The sequence below is a fragment of the Geotrypetes seraphini genome, chromosome 6 (assembly GCF_902459505.1).
Source record: "Geotrypetes seraphini chromosome 6, aGeoSer1.1, whole genome shotgun sequence".
Lineage (NCBI taxonomy): Eukaryota > Metazoa > Chordata > Amphibia > Gymnophiona > Dermophiidae > Geotrypetes > Geotrypetes seraphini.
In genome coordinates this window covers 163,965,286-163,981,330 of record NC_047089.1, presented here as the reverse complement: position 1 = coordinate 163,981,330, position 16,045 = coordinate 163,965,286, and the positions used below count along the sequence as shown (strand labels likewise).

The following is a 16,045-nucleotide window of genomic DNA, read 5'->3' as shown; positions in this document are numbered from 1 at the left end:
CCAGCGCCCCGGTAGGAGCTTCCTTTGCGGAGCCTATTAGACTGAATAAGCTAGTACCGGAGGACGATATTGAAGACTTTTTGTTAGCTTTTGAAAGGGTGGCTGGGGCATCTCACTGGCCTCAGGACCAGTGGGCCATAAAACTTATTCCCTGCTTAGCGGGACGAGCACTAGAGGCTTATAGAACTTTAAATGCTGAGCAAGCCTCAGATTATAAATGTTTAAAGGAAGTACTGCTAGAATATCTGGGACATACTCCAGAGCAATACCGAATGCAGTTTCGGTCCTTAAAAATGGAACCCGGAGAGCGACCTAAGGCCCTAGCGCAGAGGCTTAAGCGTCGCTGCGAGAGATGGTTAACCCCTTTTCTGCAAAGTCTCCCAGCTGTGATAGCAGAGCTGGTGAGAGAGCAATTTATGGAGGCAGTTCCAGGCTCTTTACGAGACTGGTTAGCCAGGCAGGGAGCTCCAACCCTAGGTCAGACTGTGGCCATTGCGGAAGCCTTCCTGGAGGCTCAGATCCCCTCTAGAACCCAAGGGTCTAGGCGAACACCCTGGGAAGAAACCTCACGAACACGGGGGTCTAGTCACACCACCCCGAGTAGGTATAATCAGAGCACCTCCAGGGATCGAGCCTTTCGCTGTTTCTCCTGTGGGAAAATGGGTCACCGGAGCACACAGTGTAAAGGGAAGCTGAACCTGGCTAGTAGGAAGGAATACTCAAGTCCTAGGGAAGGGGGGGAATACTTTCTGCCCGTTAGGATAGGGGGAGTTCCAGCGACTGCTTTATTAGACTCTGGGGCGAATCAGTCAAGCGTCTCCAGGGCCTTATGGAGGGCTATACGCAATAAGAAGGGAGGTCAGGTGGATAAATCTAGGGGCATGTCTAAAATTCAATGCATGCATGGCACGACCATTCCCTATGAACTCCGAAGAGTATGGTTAGAGTATGGGGGAGGAAAACAGCCCCTAGAAGTAGTAGTCATGCCAACACCTCCCTATGATCTCATATTAGGGAGGGAATGGGCAGGTTTCCAAGAGTGCATGAGGGAGCGGGAAGAGATGTCCCGGTCCAGGCATAAGGAGGGGTGGACACTACAGGGGAAAAGGGAGCCCCGGGATGCAGAACTAGGGGAAATTTTTCCTTGGGAGGATGCGCTTATGGAAGCCCCCTCCCGAAAAATTAAGAAAACCCGGACAGAAAGGAGGGCGGACAAAGTCACATACTCCCAGGAATTAAGGTCAGGGGGAGATCTGGCTTGGAGGCCCTGGCAACCATGGGAGGTGATACAGAAGTTCCCGACCCTGAGACAAGAACAAAGAATTGATCGGTCCTTACAATACATATGGGCACAAGTGAGGCAGCCAGGGGGGAGGTACAGACAGTTCCAAATAGAAGGAGGCCTGGTATATTATTTGACCTGGGATAAGGAAACGGGGAGGCAACATAAACATCTGGTAGTGCCCCATTCCTTTAGAAGGAGGATGTTTTGGGTCGCCCATCTTGACCCCAAAACGAGTCACCTTTCGGAGGCCCAAACCCTGAGCCGGGCAAAGGCTCAGTTTTATTGGCCTTCCTTACCACAAGATATTGGGATCTGGTACCAAGAATGTAAACCCTGTCATTCCAGACCCGAGCCCAAAGAACAGTCAGGAGGGGTCCGGGACCAAGACAAGAAGGAAAGAGTGGTAGATTTGGGACTTGCTGAAAAGGAGAGCTGTGGAGTAAAGTTGAAGTTTGTGCGTCTGTCTAATAGAGCGAGATCTCCCTATAAGGCAACGAACCAAGCCGCAGGGTTTGACTTAAGCAGTGCCCAAGAGAGAGTAGTACCCAGGGGAGGTCGGGAGGTCATAAGTACGGATTTACAGATATCTTTACCCTCCGGTTGCTACGGGAGGATAGCACCTCGATCCGGACTGGCCCTTAGGCATGGGCTATGTGTGGGAGCAGGGGTAGTGGATCCCGACTATAGGGGGCCCCTGAAAATACTCCTCTTCAATTTAGGGGAGGAGGATTATAGAGTAAGAGAAGGAGACCGAATAGCCCAATTAATTTGTGAAAAGGTTTCTCTTCCAGAGCTACAGGAAGAAGAGAGTTTAGAAGAAACAGGGCGAGGAAACCAGGGTTGGGGTTCCACGGGGGTGGATGAAGCGCAAACCTGGGGAAAACAGAACATGGACATAGTGTCACGTATGGAGGAAGGGATAGAACCCCTTCCCAAGGATAAAAGGACTGATAGTGTTTTGAGGGGGGGGTATGTGACAGGGAAGTGCCTGTCAGCGGTTTAAACACGGTTTTAAACCCTGCCTTGCAAAGGGCTGTCCCTATTCCTAAGCCCAGGAAACTGTCTAGTATCCCTGTGCCTATCACTAAGAGCCAACAGGCAGGGCAAGGCAGAGAGGCAAGGACAGAAACCATAACGTCTAGTTTGGGGCACTATAATTCCTTTTATGATTCCTTGGGCAAAGCTCTGACAAAACCTATGAGAAAGAAAACCAGCACAGGCATGGCTAATGAGGGGGGTGTGGCTAGCAAGCAGGACGAACCCAGAGAGAGAGTGAGATTAGGCTTGCAGCATAAAATGAGCCCAGGTGGAAACAATAGGGGGAGGGCTGAGGAGATTACGGACACTGTGGAGAATACTGGAGAGAAGACTGGAAGGAGGAATGCAGGGAAGAGCCAGGCTGCACTAAGCAGGAGAGAGCCTGCCAAAAGGTCTCTGTCCCAGACCTTAGTTAAGGCACAGCTGGTCTTACAACCCTCCCGAGTGACCAGACTTCTAACTCCTCAACAGCAGTGCAGGGAAGTAGCAAGACTTCCAGGACAGGGCTGTCCGTTAGCTGGCCCTGAAGGGAGTTCTTACCCTAGCTCAGAGAATGGTGATTCCCTAATGGAATTAGAAAGGGCGTTATCTGAGAGCAGTGACATGGAATGCAATCTCGCAGCATGGGAGCTCCAGGAGAGTCACAGATAACGAGGTATGAATGGGGGAGGGGAATGAAAGTGAATGTTTGGAAGTAGCGTTCTTTCTCCCTTAGTCTAACTGTGAACTAGTATGCATAAATTACTTAGGGCCCGAGAGGAAAGCCTGTGAAGATAGGGAAGGAGGTGAGAACCTGTAATTAACCTCCTCAGAAAGCTTGCACGGAACTTAGAGTCCAGATATAATTTAACCCTGAAGCAGGAACTTTGGGAGGTGACTAACAGCAGTCTGAAACGGTTGGGTTATAAAGTTCCCTAGCCCTACCCGGAGAGCTTGGGATAGTGGGGGCATTGGGCTTCAGGTGGGACAGTGCTAAAGCTTCCTAACGATTTTTCAAACAGAAAAAGCAAAATCAGGAGAAAATGTTTTTGGTTTTATTTTTGGCTTTTCTGCCTGGACATCAGGCTGGACTGTATGAAAATATGTTTTGTTTAAGTCTCCTCAACACAGAGGGACTGCTTGAACCCTAGTGCTGTAAACTGAGGGAAATAAACGAAAAGCTGAACTTTACCACTAACGCAGCCTCCATTAATTATTTCACTGTTTCCCAGTGGAAGTCCTCCTGGGAGCGCTTGGTCCTTACGCCTGGGGCGGGAGCTGGGTTGCTTGCGCTAGGCTTACCCCCGGCCCCGCCACAATATATAAGTATGAGATTATATATTTACTAGTATTTTAGCCCATTACATTAATGTGTGCTAGAATATATGTCTGTCTGTCTTTCTTTATTTCTGTCTCTCTCTCCCTCCCATTGTCTTTTTTTCTATCTCTCTCCCTGGCCCCCTTTGTCTGTCTGTCTTTCTGTGTCTATCCCTGCCCCTGTGTCTTTCTTCTTTTCTTTCTGTCTCCCTTACGCCCGCTGTCTGTCTTTCTTTCTTTCTATCTATCTGTTTCTCTCCCTGCCTCCTATGCAGCCGCATTTCTCTCCCCCCACTTCCCTATGCAGCAGCCACAGCAGCATTCCCTCCCCCTCCATTTCCCTGTGCAGCAGCATTTCCCCCCACCCTACTTCCCTGTGCAGCAGCAGCATTTTGATCCCCCCCAATTCCCTGTGCAGCAGCTACAGCAGCAGCATTCCCTCCCCCTCCATTTCCCTCCCCCCACACCACTTCCCTGTGCAGCATCAGCATTTCTCCTACCCCCCCTTTTCCCTTCCCGCGGTCTGGCCGGCTCCCTTAGTCCCTTGCCAAACCCCCTTCCCTTCCCGCGGTCCCGACAAACCTGCCAACTCCAGCAGCGTCTACAACACTCTACACATGCTGCTTCGGAGCCTTCTAATGCCCTGATTTACTCTGGCACATCCCTAATGACATCATCAGAGACACGGCAGAGCAAATCAGGGCAGTAGAAGGCCCCGAAGCAGAGTGGGTAGAGTGTTGCAGACGCTGCTGGAGTCAGCAGGTTTGGAGTCGGGACTGCGGGAAGGGAAGGGGGGGCAGCAAGGGACTAAATGAGCCGGTCAGATGTCGGGAAGGGATGGGAGGGTCAGACCATGAAAAATTACTTACTGAGTGAGTGGGGAGCCCAAAGCGCCTGGACTCTTTTTTGTCGGCGCTTCCCTTCCCGCCCCCTGGTCTGGCGTGCTCCGGGTGAATTTTTTTTTAAAGTTTAAAGGTGTCGCGGTGGTTCCTTTCGATCCCCACCAGCGTCAGAAGTCTTCTCCAACGCTGGTGGTGAGGAGCCGACACCGTGATCTTGTGGAGAGCAGGGAGTCCAGCGCTGGCGGCCAGTCCTGCCAGCGAGTGTAGGTAGGTGCTGGGAAGAAGTAAGGCTGGGGACTCGCGCATGTGCACTCCTGTCTCCACAGACCTACTGATCACAGATCAGAGATCACGGAACACGAAGGTAAGAGTGCGCATGCGCGTCTAGGGTTTTATTATATTAGATTATATATTAAAATGTTTAGTTTTTTATTTGAAGCTGGTGTCTGAGTCAGTACATTTTCATTGACTCCAACTCCACCAAAAATTGCTTCCAAATCCATAACTCTTGACTGCACAGCCCTAGTTCTGGCATTGAAAACTTACCATGGTGTCTAGTGTAGAGAAACCCCCTAAATTGGGATCCTATAGTGACCTCTGGTGGCTCATTAAGGGTACTGAAAGTTGATTTATTTTCATCTTGAACTTTTTTCTAGAAACTGCCTGTTGACCAGTATTGCAGTCAGGGAAGGGGGTTATTTTATTTATTTATTTAATTCAATTTCTATCCTGTCCTCCCAGTAGCTCAGAATGGGTTACAAGCAAATATTCACAATGGAATGCATTTGGACAGTACAAAGACTATACAGCAACTTAAGTATAAGTTAAGAATGGAGAAGTGAGTGCAGGTCAGGAGGAAAGGGAAATTTAAGGGGGCAATGGGGGTTGATTTTAGTTGGAATTTTAGTTGAAGAGGAGGGTCTTTACAGCTTTCTGGAAGGTCATCAATGAGTTCTGTAATCTGATTTGCAGGTGGAGTTGGTTCCAGAATTGAGGGATGAAGTGGCTGTAGGAGCGTTTGTGGGCAGTTTCTGACAGGAGAGACCTTCCTGGGGTGGATGCATAGGCATTTCTCCATTTCAGAGCGGAGGAGGCGAGTGGGGATGTATAGGGTTAGCTTGGATCATATGTAGGCTGGGGTGGTGGCGTAAATTCTTTTATGCGCTATTACCAGGGCCTTGAATGTGCAGCGTTGGTTGATCGGAAGCCAGTGCTCTGCACGGAGGGCTGAAGAGATGGGGGCGTGGTAGTTGAGGCTGTGTAGGAGGCGGATTGCTGCATTTTGTACACGCTGGAGGTGTTTGAGATCTTTTTTGGCCACTCTGTTAAATAGGGAGTTGCAGTAATCCATCCTGGAGAGAACATAGGTGAAGAGGAGTTGAGCTAGGTCTGGTTTGGAGATGTATGGTTTGAACCATTTCAGTTGGCGGAGGTAGTAGAAGGAGGTAGAAACTACTTGAGATATGTAGGTGGACAGGGACAGGTGGCCATCTAAAGTTATTCCTAGGCTGCGTACCTGATCTTCTACTGTTAGTGAGGTGGAATCCCAGGATAGTGTTGGGCGTGTGTATTTGGTAGTTTTTTTCCTGATCCATAAAAGTTCAGTCTTGGAGGCGTTCAGCTGTAGTTTGTTGTTTGTCATCCAGGTTTTCATGTCAGAAAGGCAGAGTTGGAGGTTGGCGATTTGGGATGATTGGTTTTTGCCTAGTGGGAAGGGTAGCTGGATGTCATCGGCGAAGGCGTGGATTTTAATGTTGTACTTCTGAGCTATATCAATGACAGGTCTGATGTAGAGGTTAAATAGGAGGAGGGATAGAAGGGTGCCTTGGGGAACACCATATTTGATAGGTTTGGAGTCAGAATTGTGTGGCCCTAGTAGAACTGTTTGGGTTCTTTGGTGAAGGAAGGAGGTGAACCACTGGAGGGCAGAGTCCTTGATTGGGAGGTCACAGAGTCTGGATAAGAGGAGGTGGTAGGTGACATTGTCAAAGGCAATGCTGAGGTCAAGTAGGACCAGTAAGGCATCACTGCCTTTGTCGAGTATCGACCAGCTGTCATCTATGATAGCCAGGAGTACTGACTCTGTGCTGTGGCCTGGTCGGAAACCAGTATGTGCGGGTTCTAAAGCAGATTGTTCTTCTATGAAGGGGTGTAATCGATGAAGCACTATTCGTTCTAGGAGTTTGGAGATAAATGGGAGGTTGGAGACTGGCCAGTAGTTGCTGGGTTCATTAGGGTCAAGGGTGGGTTTTTTGAGTGTGGGTTTGATAATAACCGACTTCCAGCTGAGTGGTACTATCCCCGTGGAGAGGGAGGAATTAATGGTGGGGAGGATAGATTTTGCCATGGTGTCTTCTGTGGATAGTAGGAGGCTGGATGGGCATGGGTCGAGGATGGTGCCGGAGGGCTTGAGTTCTCTTAGGATTTTGAGAACCTCAGCATGGGTGGCCATGTGAAGTTGTGATAGAGTATCAGAGGATGGAGTATTGGGTTTGTGTTGGGGGTATGCTGGTGGGGGGTTGGTGCTGGTGGCGGTGTCAAGATTATTGCGGATGGTTTGTACCTTGGAGTCTCAAGAGAGTCTCACTATCAAGTTCAGTTGGGTTGTTGTGTTTTTTTTCTTTGGGCGTTGATGCAGAGTTGGTTTATAAGAGCAAACAGTTGTTTGGATCTGGCTGGGACTTTCTGTAGGAAGTGAGAGTAGTAGGCTTTCTTTTCTTTGTTAATTTAGGAAAGAACTCACCAGAGTTATAAAACCCTGTGCATAGTTCAAATTTTTGTCTTTGGCTCTTGCCTCCTGGTCTGCTGACCTGGCGGAGGCATAGCATTATATGTTAAGGAAGACCTTGAATCAAATAGACTGAAAATTCTACAGGAGCAGAAACACACCTGGGAATCCATATGGGTAGAAATTCCATGTGTAAAGGGGAAAAGGATAGTGATAGGAGTGAACTACTATCTGCATGACCAGGATGTTATCAGAAATTAGGGAGGCTAACAAACTAGGTAACACAATAATAATGGGTGATTTCAACAACTACCCACACGCAATTGGAGGAGAGTAAGATAAATCACCACCTAATACTAAAAAAACTCTACTAGGCAAAATATAGAGGGGCCACCCCTACTCACAGAACCACATCTCACCATTCAGCCAAACTCACATATTCAACAGAAAAAAACCCAGACAAAAGTGGGGAAAAAACCTCAGTTGATCTTCATGGGTAAAAAAACCCCCACTTAAAAACACACAAATCTGTTGTACATACACTTCAATGATAACTGTAGTAGCTGTAATACCACACACTTGGCAAAGAGATCCCGTTGTGGGGGGCCCCCCATGCAAACCAGATACATCAAAACAGTGGAAGTCCAATATCATGTGATGGTAAAGGAACAAAGTTGTCCATCAAAACTAAGATCAATTCAGGGCACTCCAAGCCAAAAAACCCAACAGGACAGACCCTGTTTCACTACGAGCTGCGTCAGGGGTTTTGTTCTTCTATAAGACCACCATCAATACACGATTACAAAACACACCCATCAATGTAAAAACACTGTAGAACAATGGCGCCATTGCAACATGCAAAGAGCTGCTGCCGTGCCCCTGCAACAAGTGCTTGGAAGGAGGTAACTGGGATCCCCCGCTGACCTGGAAGGCTTCACTCTGATGTCAGCTCTGACCTCTTAAGAAAGCCTTCTAGGTTGGCTTCAGCAGGGGGGGAGGCAGGAATTAAGGCATGGGATCCCCGGCGGCTGGAGGGGCAGCAGCTTTCAGCAGAACAGGATGAGCAGGAAGGAGGGCATGGGATCCCCTGTGGCAGCGGTGGCCATTAAGAAGAAAGGGGGAGGGAAGGAAACCATGCAGTGCCGTACACCCAATAAGCAGTACCGCATGTTGAGAAACACTGGTTTAAAGAGACTGATAATAAAAAAGTTCCAAACATCAGCCTGGAGTGGTCTGCCTTATTGACTCTGTGCAGTGTGTATATATATACAGTATATGTGTGTTAAAATTGCCTACAGCTTCCCATCTTTAGTTGGGTTCTGGCTCTGGTCCCAAACCAATAAATTTATGTGACACTGCCTCGGGACCATTCAGCTGCTTTGGCTGGGAAACTATTACCCTGCTCCTCTTAAGTCTATGTCAACATTATTCAGACTTAAGGATTGGAGGGGCCCTAAAGTTCTTTGCAAATTTATGGTATTTGTGAGGGGGCTATGCTCCTAACCTCCATGGATATGGAGGGAGGCCTGTACTTTGGAGGAAAGACAGGAGAGGAGATACCTACGTGGCAAAAGTGTGCACTATTTTAAGTTCTTGTAAACCGTGTCGAGCTCCATTCTCATGGAGATGATGCGGTATATAAACTTAAGGTTTAGATTAGATTAGATTAGATGAGGTGAGTCTCTTTCATTTGAAAGGAAACTCTGGAATGAGAGGGCATAGGTTGAAGTTAAGAGGTGATAGGCTCTGGAGTAATCTAAGGAAATACCTTTTTACAGACAGGGTGGTAGATGTATGGAATAGTCTCCTGGTAGAGTTGGTGGAAACAAAGACTGTGTCTGAATTCGAGAAAGCGTGAGACAGACATGTGGGATCTCTTAGTGAGAGAAGGAGCTAGTGGATGCTGCAGATGGGCAAACTGGAAGGGCCATTTGGCCTTTATCTGCTATCATGTTTCTATGTTTCTATATGTAATGGTAACCATAAAATTAAATTACACAAAGCACACTGAAACATCTGCATTCCTTAATACCATGTTCTGAAAGGTTTTCCTCTCTCTCTCTCTTAAAGCAGCTAATTCAATGCTAATCAACCCCATTCTACATCTATTTAAAATGTAATAAAAATCAAATACCCAGCTCGTCACATACAAAAGCCTTTCCTTTCTCAGCCCCCAATGACTGCTGCTTTAATAGGAATTCCACTAGTTTAACAATATTTAATTCAGCTATACCATTCCATGTCTAACTAACTAAAAAAGATGTACATGGTAATTGGAATTTTCTCACTTTGGCAATATTTATACAGGTGCTTTAGTTAGATTGTGAGTCTTTTGGACAGGTAGGGAAGTTCGAAGCAAGTTCAAATGAAAATTGTCAAGCTACTAAAATATTTTTTTCACTACTGATAATAAGCTATAAACAACATTTGGGACAGCACCCTCATTTTCTACAACCCCTCCCCAATGCTTTCCTCTTCAGCCGCACCCCCCCCCCCTTTGCTTTCCAGTCCCTTTCCCGATGCGCTCCTCTGCAGCCCCCCTTCCTTATACTCATCCAAGAAGCCACAGTGCAACACTGGAGAAAAAGTGATGCATGTTTCCCTGTACTGTACAAAATATAAATACAGCAGAAATAAATTTCAAAAACTGACATATCACAATCATTACATTATAGGTTAACAAATACAAATAAAACAAAATTTGGGTAATATGATGCCATTTTATTGGACTAAATTCATTTTTCAGCTAGCTTTAAGAGGTCAAAATTTCTTTCCTCAGGTCAGGACAGTATACAGCAGTTATGGTACCCTGTTCTGACACAAGCAAGGAGGATTTGGTCTCCAAACATTAATCAAAAGTGTATTAAAATTAGTCCAGTAAAAAGATATCACCTTATTCCCATTTTAATTATTTATTCATGTTTATTCATGTAAAGGGGTAAAAAAAATTACGCACTTGCTGAGCAAACATGCCCTTGCACTGTACCTGCTGGTTGCCCTAGTAACTAGGTAAACATTCCAGATGCTGCAGTTGCTGGTGAGTGTCAGTTGGGAGGGAGCTATGATAGTGTGTGAAGTCTGTGTTAAGTTGTCCTGCTGAAATTTGGTTGATTCCTTGAGTGCTCACCTTGAAACCTGAGAGACTGTGTGAGTATGTATGAGGTTTAAGGAAAAAGAATCAACCAGGTAAGAAAACTAACAGAGAAGAGTGGCAGAAAGAGCAAATACACGTTAGGCCTGCTCTTGGATGACTGTTTATAGAGGAAACTAGTTTTTGAGCCTGTTACATTAACAGATGCTAGAATAGATGTGTAGACTTAGGCATTTCTTTCTTTATGTCTGTCTTTCTCTCTCCCTGCCGCCTTTCTGTCTTTCTGTCTCTCTTCCTGCCCTGTCTGTCTGTCTGTCTCTCTCCCCCTGTGTTTCTTTCTGTCTCTCTCCCTGCTCCCTGCCTGTCTGTCTTTCTTTCTGTCTCTCCCCCTGTCCAGCAGCACCCCTTCCTTGCTCCCCTTGCCCAGCAATAGCCCTTCTACATTCCTTTTATCTCTCCCCTGTCCAACAGCACCCCTTCCCTGCTCCCCCTGTCCAGTAGTAGCCCTTCTCCCTTCCTTTTACCTCCCCCCTGTCCAGTAACACCCTTCTTTCTATCTCTCTCCCTCCCGCTGTCTATCTTTCTTTCTATCTCCCTGCCCTGTGTTATTCCAGGAGGGCAGATATGGCGGCTAACATGTAGCAAGTCAGAGGTATGTTTTTTTGGGGGGCGGGTGGTGGTGATGGTGATAATAAGATGAAGATGGAGTCTCAGTGACCATGTAGGAAGCTGTCTAGCACCGGTGTAGGAGCAGTGCAGTTAATGGTCTCAGATGGTGCGTAATGTGGGTGCGAGGGAATGTTTTATTGTTCAGTCCGTTATTAGTATGGCACATTTATTCGTTGCAGAAATAAGTGGAAAAGTGCCATGCCGACATGGGGAGGGGAACACGCAGGGCCAAGAGAAGCACCACCAGGCCCGATGGGGGGGGGGGGGGAAATCCGTGGCCGCCTCACGTGCCATTTACACCCTCTTGTGCGGAAAGTTTGCTCCCAGGTTTGTTTGGGGTTTTTTATCTTTCCCTCTCCTCCCAGCACTGTGAACTTTTTCTTCTGAACTGTCCATCTTCAGCGCTGCCGGGACGGTCGGGTCTCCCCCCTCCTCCTCCTTGGTAGGCCCGGTCATAACTGGATCTGGCCTAACAGCGTCGCCGAGGGAAAGCAATGTTGAAATCGCTGCAGACAGAGTTCTACTCTACTACACATGCGGAGGCACGGAGCCATGAAGATTGAAGTGCGCATGCGCGCTACGGGTTTTATTATAGCGGATAGGGATTTCTAAAATAGAATAAAGTTCCTGAGAAGTGTACATTTGTGCAGAGAAGCTTGGTAAAACTATTCTAATGAAGCCGACGGCACAGTGCGCAGCGGCCGCTAAGAGAGCGAATAGAATGCTGGGTATAATCAAGAAGGGTATTACAACCAGGACGAGAGAAGTTATTCTGCCGTTGTATCGGGCGATGGTGCGCCCGCATCTGGAATACTGCGTCCAATATTGGTCGCCGTACCTTAAGAAGGATATGGCGATACTCGAGAGGGTTCAGAGGAGAGCGACACGTCTGATAAAAGGGATGGAAAACCTTCCATATGCTGAGAGATTGGAGAAACTGGGTCTCTTTTCCCTGGAGAAGAGGAGACTTAGAGGGGATATGATAGAGACTTATAAGATCATGAAGGGCATAGAGAGAGTAGAGAGGGACAGATTCTTCACACTTTCAAAAAATAAAAGAACAAGAGGGCATCTGGAAAAGTTGAAAGGGGACAGATTCAAAACAAATGCTAGGAAGTTCTTCTTTACCCAACGTGTGGTGGACACCTGGAATGCGCTTCCAGAGAATGTAATAGGGCAGAGTACGGTACTGGGATTTAAGAAAGGATTGGACGGTTTCCTGCTGGAAAAGAGGATAGAGGGGTATAAATAGAGGATTTCTGCACAGGTCCTGGACCTGTTGGGCCGCCGCGTGAGCGGACTGCTGGGCATGATGGACCTCAGGTCTGACCCAGCAGAGGCATTGCTTATGTTCTTATGTTCTTATGTAAAACTGATAGTTAGGGAAGGGTGCAAGAATCATCAGTTCTCAATTCTCATAGGCAATGTGTGAAAGGAACTCTAGATAGAATTCTTAGATTTAAAAAAATGGGATCTTTAAAAAGAAAATCTGAAAATGAGAGGCTATGAGATCTTTGTTTCCACAGAGTTGGTTCAGTCTCGGGTGGCGGTTCCGGCAGAAAGGATTGGACATCCATCCTGCCGGGGGACTTCTCAGGGGAGCGATGGTGGTTCCAGCAGGAGGGAGTGGGCATCCCTCCTGCCAAGTGACTTTGGCTGATCGCAGGAGGGGGATTCCCTTGCCACAATCTGCTCAGCAGCCGTGTCTATTTGAAATGTAGGCCAGCATTTTGCTGGCCTACATTTCAGGGATCTGTCGCAACCCTAGGTCTATCGCTTAAACTCGCCCAAGGCCACTTCTGGGCAAAACCACATCTATACCTACCCAGTCTTGGGAGTTACTAAGGGTTCAGAGATTCGCTGGTCATCACAAAATCCAAGATTTCTGGGAGAACAGGGTATATGTGAGCCTTGTGTGAGCTTAAGTGTCCCAACACATCTCTCAACTTTGACGAATGCCTACAGTGTAGGCAATCCTGCCTCGGGTTTGTTTTTTTTAAACGTGTATCCTGATTTGTTGCTAGACAGCAATAGGATGCCTACATTCGAGATGTTCATTTATTGAATCTGCTGCAGTTTTTCTCTAGCCCTACACGAGGAAGGACGCTGTAAATTAGCACCTCCAAGAACCCTTGAGAAAGCCTTTTGGGCGAAACAGGTTCCGTCAGGGCATGCTAGAGACACTACATTAAAACGATAAGTAAAATTTATTTTCTGTCTACTAGTCTTTATTTTTGGATGAAATGATACAGAAGTATTCTGAGAAGTTACATCTTATTAGGAGGCAATGAGAAGAACCTTATCCTGACTTTTTATATTGGGTATATGGACTTTGTTGATTCTGGAAATCTACATTGCTATCCTGCTATTGAATCCAAAGAGTGAGGATATTGGTTGTTGCCATAGTGGCCTCACCATTACATCTTCAATACTGGAGGGGCACAACCGCCCCAGGCGCCTCTCACCCTCCCTACGCCACTGACTACACTAACTGTTGTAACAACCTTCTTTGGCAACCAGTGCCAGAGTTTAATTGTTCTTTGATTGAAAAAATATTCCCTTTTGTTTGTTTTAAAAGTATTCTCATGTAATTTAATTGAGTGAACCCTGGTTTTAGTACTTTTGGGAAAGCTGAAAAATCACTTCACTCTTACCCATTCTACACCTCATGGGTTGCTGGTTGTTATACTTCAGGAGACCTAAGGCCTACGCTTTGATGATAGCGGGGCACTCAATTTCCCAGCAGTCCCTGTTCTTTAAGGCTATGACACATGGAAGGCTGGGATGCCTATGGGCCTTTGCTACTAATCTTCCCTATTGGTTAAAGTAGTGTGGCAGTCAAAAGAGGCTGTTGAAGCAAAGGCGAAAACAAGAGGGCCAAAGAATCAGAACACTAAGATAAAAATCACCGTGCCAGACATTACAGGCTGTGCTAGAATTAAACTCCCTCCAAGGCCACGGGGGGGGGGGGGGGTGCAGGCAATATTTGGTCATTCGCTGGAAGTCTCCGACCGGCAGCCTCCGATTAACATTTCCCCTCATAAGGCGGAAATTATCACAGAATACTGTACTGAGAGGCACTGGAGCATTTCTCTTTCGCTGGGAAAATCGTTCACCGGAACAAGGACCTTGCGTGTGATAGGTTGAATTTCCTGTATTTTGTTTGTTCACCAGTTTACACAGAAATAAAGCTGTCAAACCTCCCCCCTCCTTTTTTTTTGTTTACACAGAAATGAAGCTGTGAAACCGACCCCCCCCCCCTCCCCCCTCTCCCCTCCCCCCTCTCCCCTCTCCTTTTTTTAACTGGTAGGCCTTCCAGCAGCACTGAGAATGCATTTCCTCCTGTGATCGACAACTCCCGCCCCCCCCTCGTCTTGGTGCTCAGAGGCGGGGAGGGCCTTTGAGAGGCAAGCAACCACTTAGATTAGAACACACATAAGTAGTAAAATGAACGAGAGAGTAAGGAGCCAATGCTCCTGGCGCATCAGTAGGAGTGTGTACGAACTTCTTTGTCAGTGCTGAGGCTGTTACCTGAGGTGAGCTCCACCATTTATTTGTTTAACCGAGGTGTGCAAATGGATACACTGTAAGCTAGTCCCCATTCACTATCAATTTGTTCTCCCGTCCCCATAGTAGTGATTACTTTTTTTTTTTTTTTTCTATCACTAACGTCACGGATTTTCCTTAGCCCCCGTGCAATTGCACAACTAATATAGTGGGCATGCAAATAAGGAGTTCTTATGAGTTTAAAACACTTGAGTTGCTGTAGCTGGACTAGTCAGTAATCATTTTGCTTTACTAGGTAAGATATCCTGGACTTAAGTCCCCTCCCGAGGCGGGCACCAAAAGCAAAAACACGGTCAGAGAATGCTGTGGGGAAGGGGCACTGTGGCCTGTGTAGTAGGAACCGCACTGGTGTCTGCTTTGGTCTTCTGGCTGCACGGTGAAGGTAAACGAACCACAAAATAAAATGTTCAGCATTTGTAAATGATCGAAAGCAGGTAGGACTTGCATTTTCTGGTTGCTGCTGTATAAAAGAACTGGGAAGCAGTTCTGTAAAGTAAAATGTAAATTATTAACATTAAAGAATGTAAATTATTAACATTAAAGAATGATGCTTTATTATTTTAAAATGTGGCTTTGGTTTTGGGTTGGTGTACAATGAAAGGCTTCCCATTCACAGATGAGCATCAACTCTGCCGAGAAGGAAACTTTTTATTTGCCTTCTTCAGCACCACCTTTCAAGGCATTAGGAAAAATTATGATGTGCTATGGGAACTAATCGTTTGGCAAACTGGTCTAGGGGTCAGCTGTAGAGAAGCTGCAGTATGAGCAACACTGCACTTAAAATAGTTGCAGTTTTCACCAAAAATCAAACTGGACTGTGGCCCTGGTGCCTGAAGCTGTCTCCAGACATTCAAATGCTCCTTCTGGACCCCTCTCCCCCACCTCAGACCCTTGCTGAAGCTGGAAATGACCTGTTAGAGGAGGGGCACAGGGAACCAGTAGCAGTATTGAGCTACTAGCTCCTACAGGTCACACAGCACTGGCTAGCTAGCATTGCTGGAGCACTATGATCTACCTGTCTGCATGATTGCAGCACTCTGGTGTTTCTGCTGAGCCCCTGCTTGTTCCTCTGGGTGTGCTGTATCTATAAAGGCTGCAAAAGCAGTTTTTGTTTTACCTTTAAAAAAAAAAAATCAGCTTAACTCCCTATAAGGGGAAAACTGAAGCAGACAAACATCCAATTTGTTTTGCTGGAGCTGCAGAAGAGCCCAGGAGAAGCATCAAGCAGGTGCAAGGGCAGTGGAGGTAGGTGGTGGGGAGACTGGTAAGATCTTTTCCAGTAGATAGGTGAGACATTCTAGTCTAGACCATAGCGTTATTTCCTACTACTTGCATGGTTTGCAAAAGAAATTCATTACAGGTTTTTCACTAGAGGCAGAGTTTAGCGCCCTCTAGCATTCAGTACCCAAGCATAGACATACTCATCTGTGAAGTAGAGGCAGGCACCTGTAAGGACAGGCTAACCAGGGATAGGGAACTCCGGTCCTCGAGAGCCATATTCCAGTTGGGTTTTCAGGATTTCCTCAATG

The 16,045-nt window shown here is 46.8% G+C and overlaps 1 protein-coding gene across 4 annotated transcripts in view; it reads left to right on the top strand.

Moving 5' to 3' along the window:
* The first annotated feature begins 14,307 nt into the window (after nt 1-14,307).
* NAXD (NAD(P)HX dehydratase) overlaps nt 14,308-16,045 on the top strand; it is a 79,229-nt gene continuing 77,491 nt past the window's right edge. The window contains exons 1-2 of one of the 4 annotated variants that reach the window (XM_033948654.1): nt 14,308-14,485; nt 14,752-14,898. In XM_033948654.1, the coding sequence (XP_033804545.1) occupies nt 14,817-14,898 (82 nt within the window). In that variant the 5' untranslated portion in view covers nt 14,308-14,485; nt 14,752-14,816. The remainder of the gene's footprint in view (nt 14,486-14,751; nt 14,899-16,045) is intronic. The other 3 variants (XM_033948656.1, XM_033948655.1, XM_033948660.1) reach the window with 3 other exon arrangements.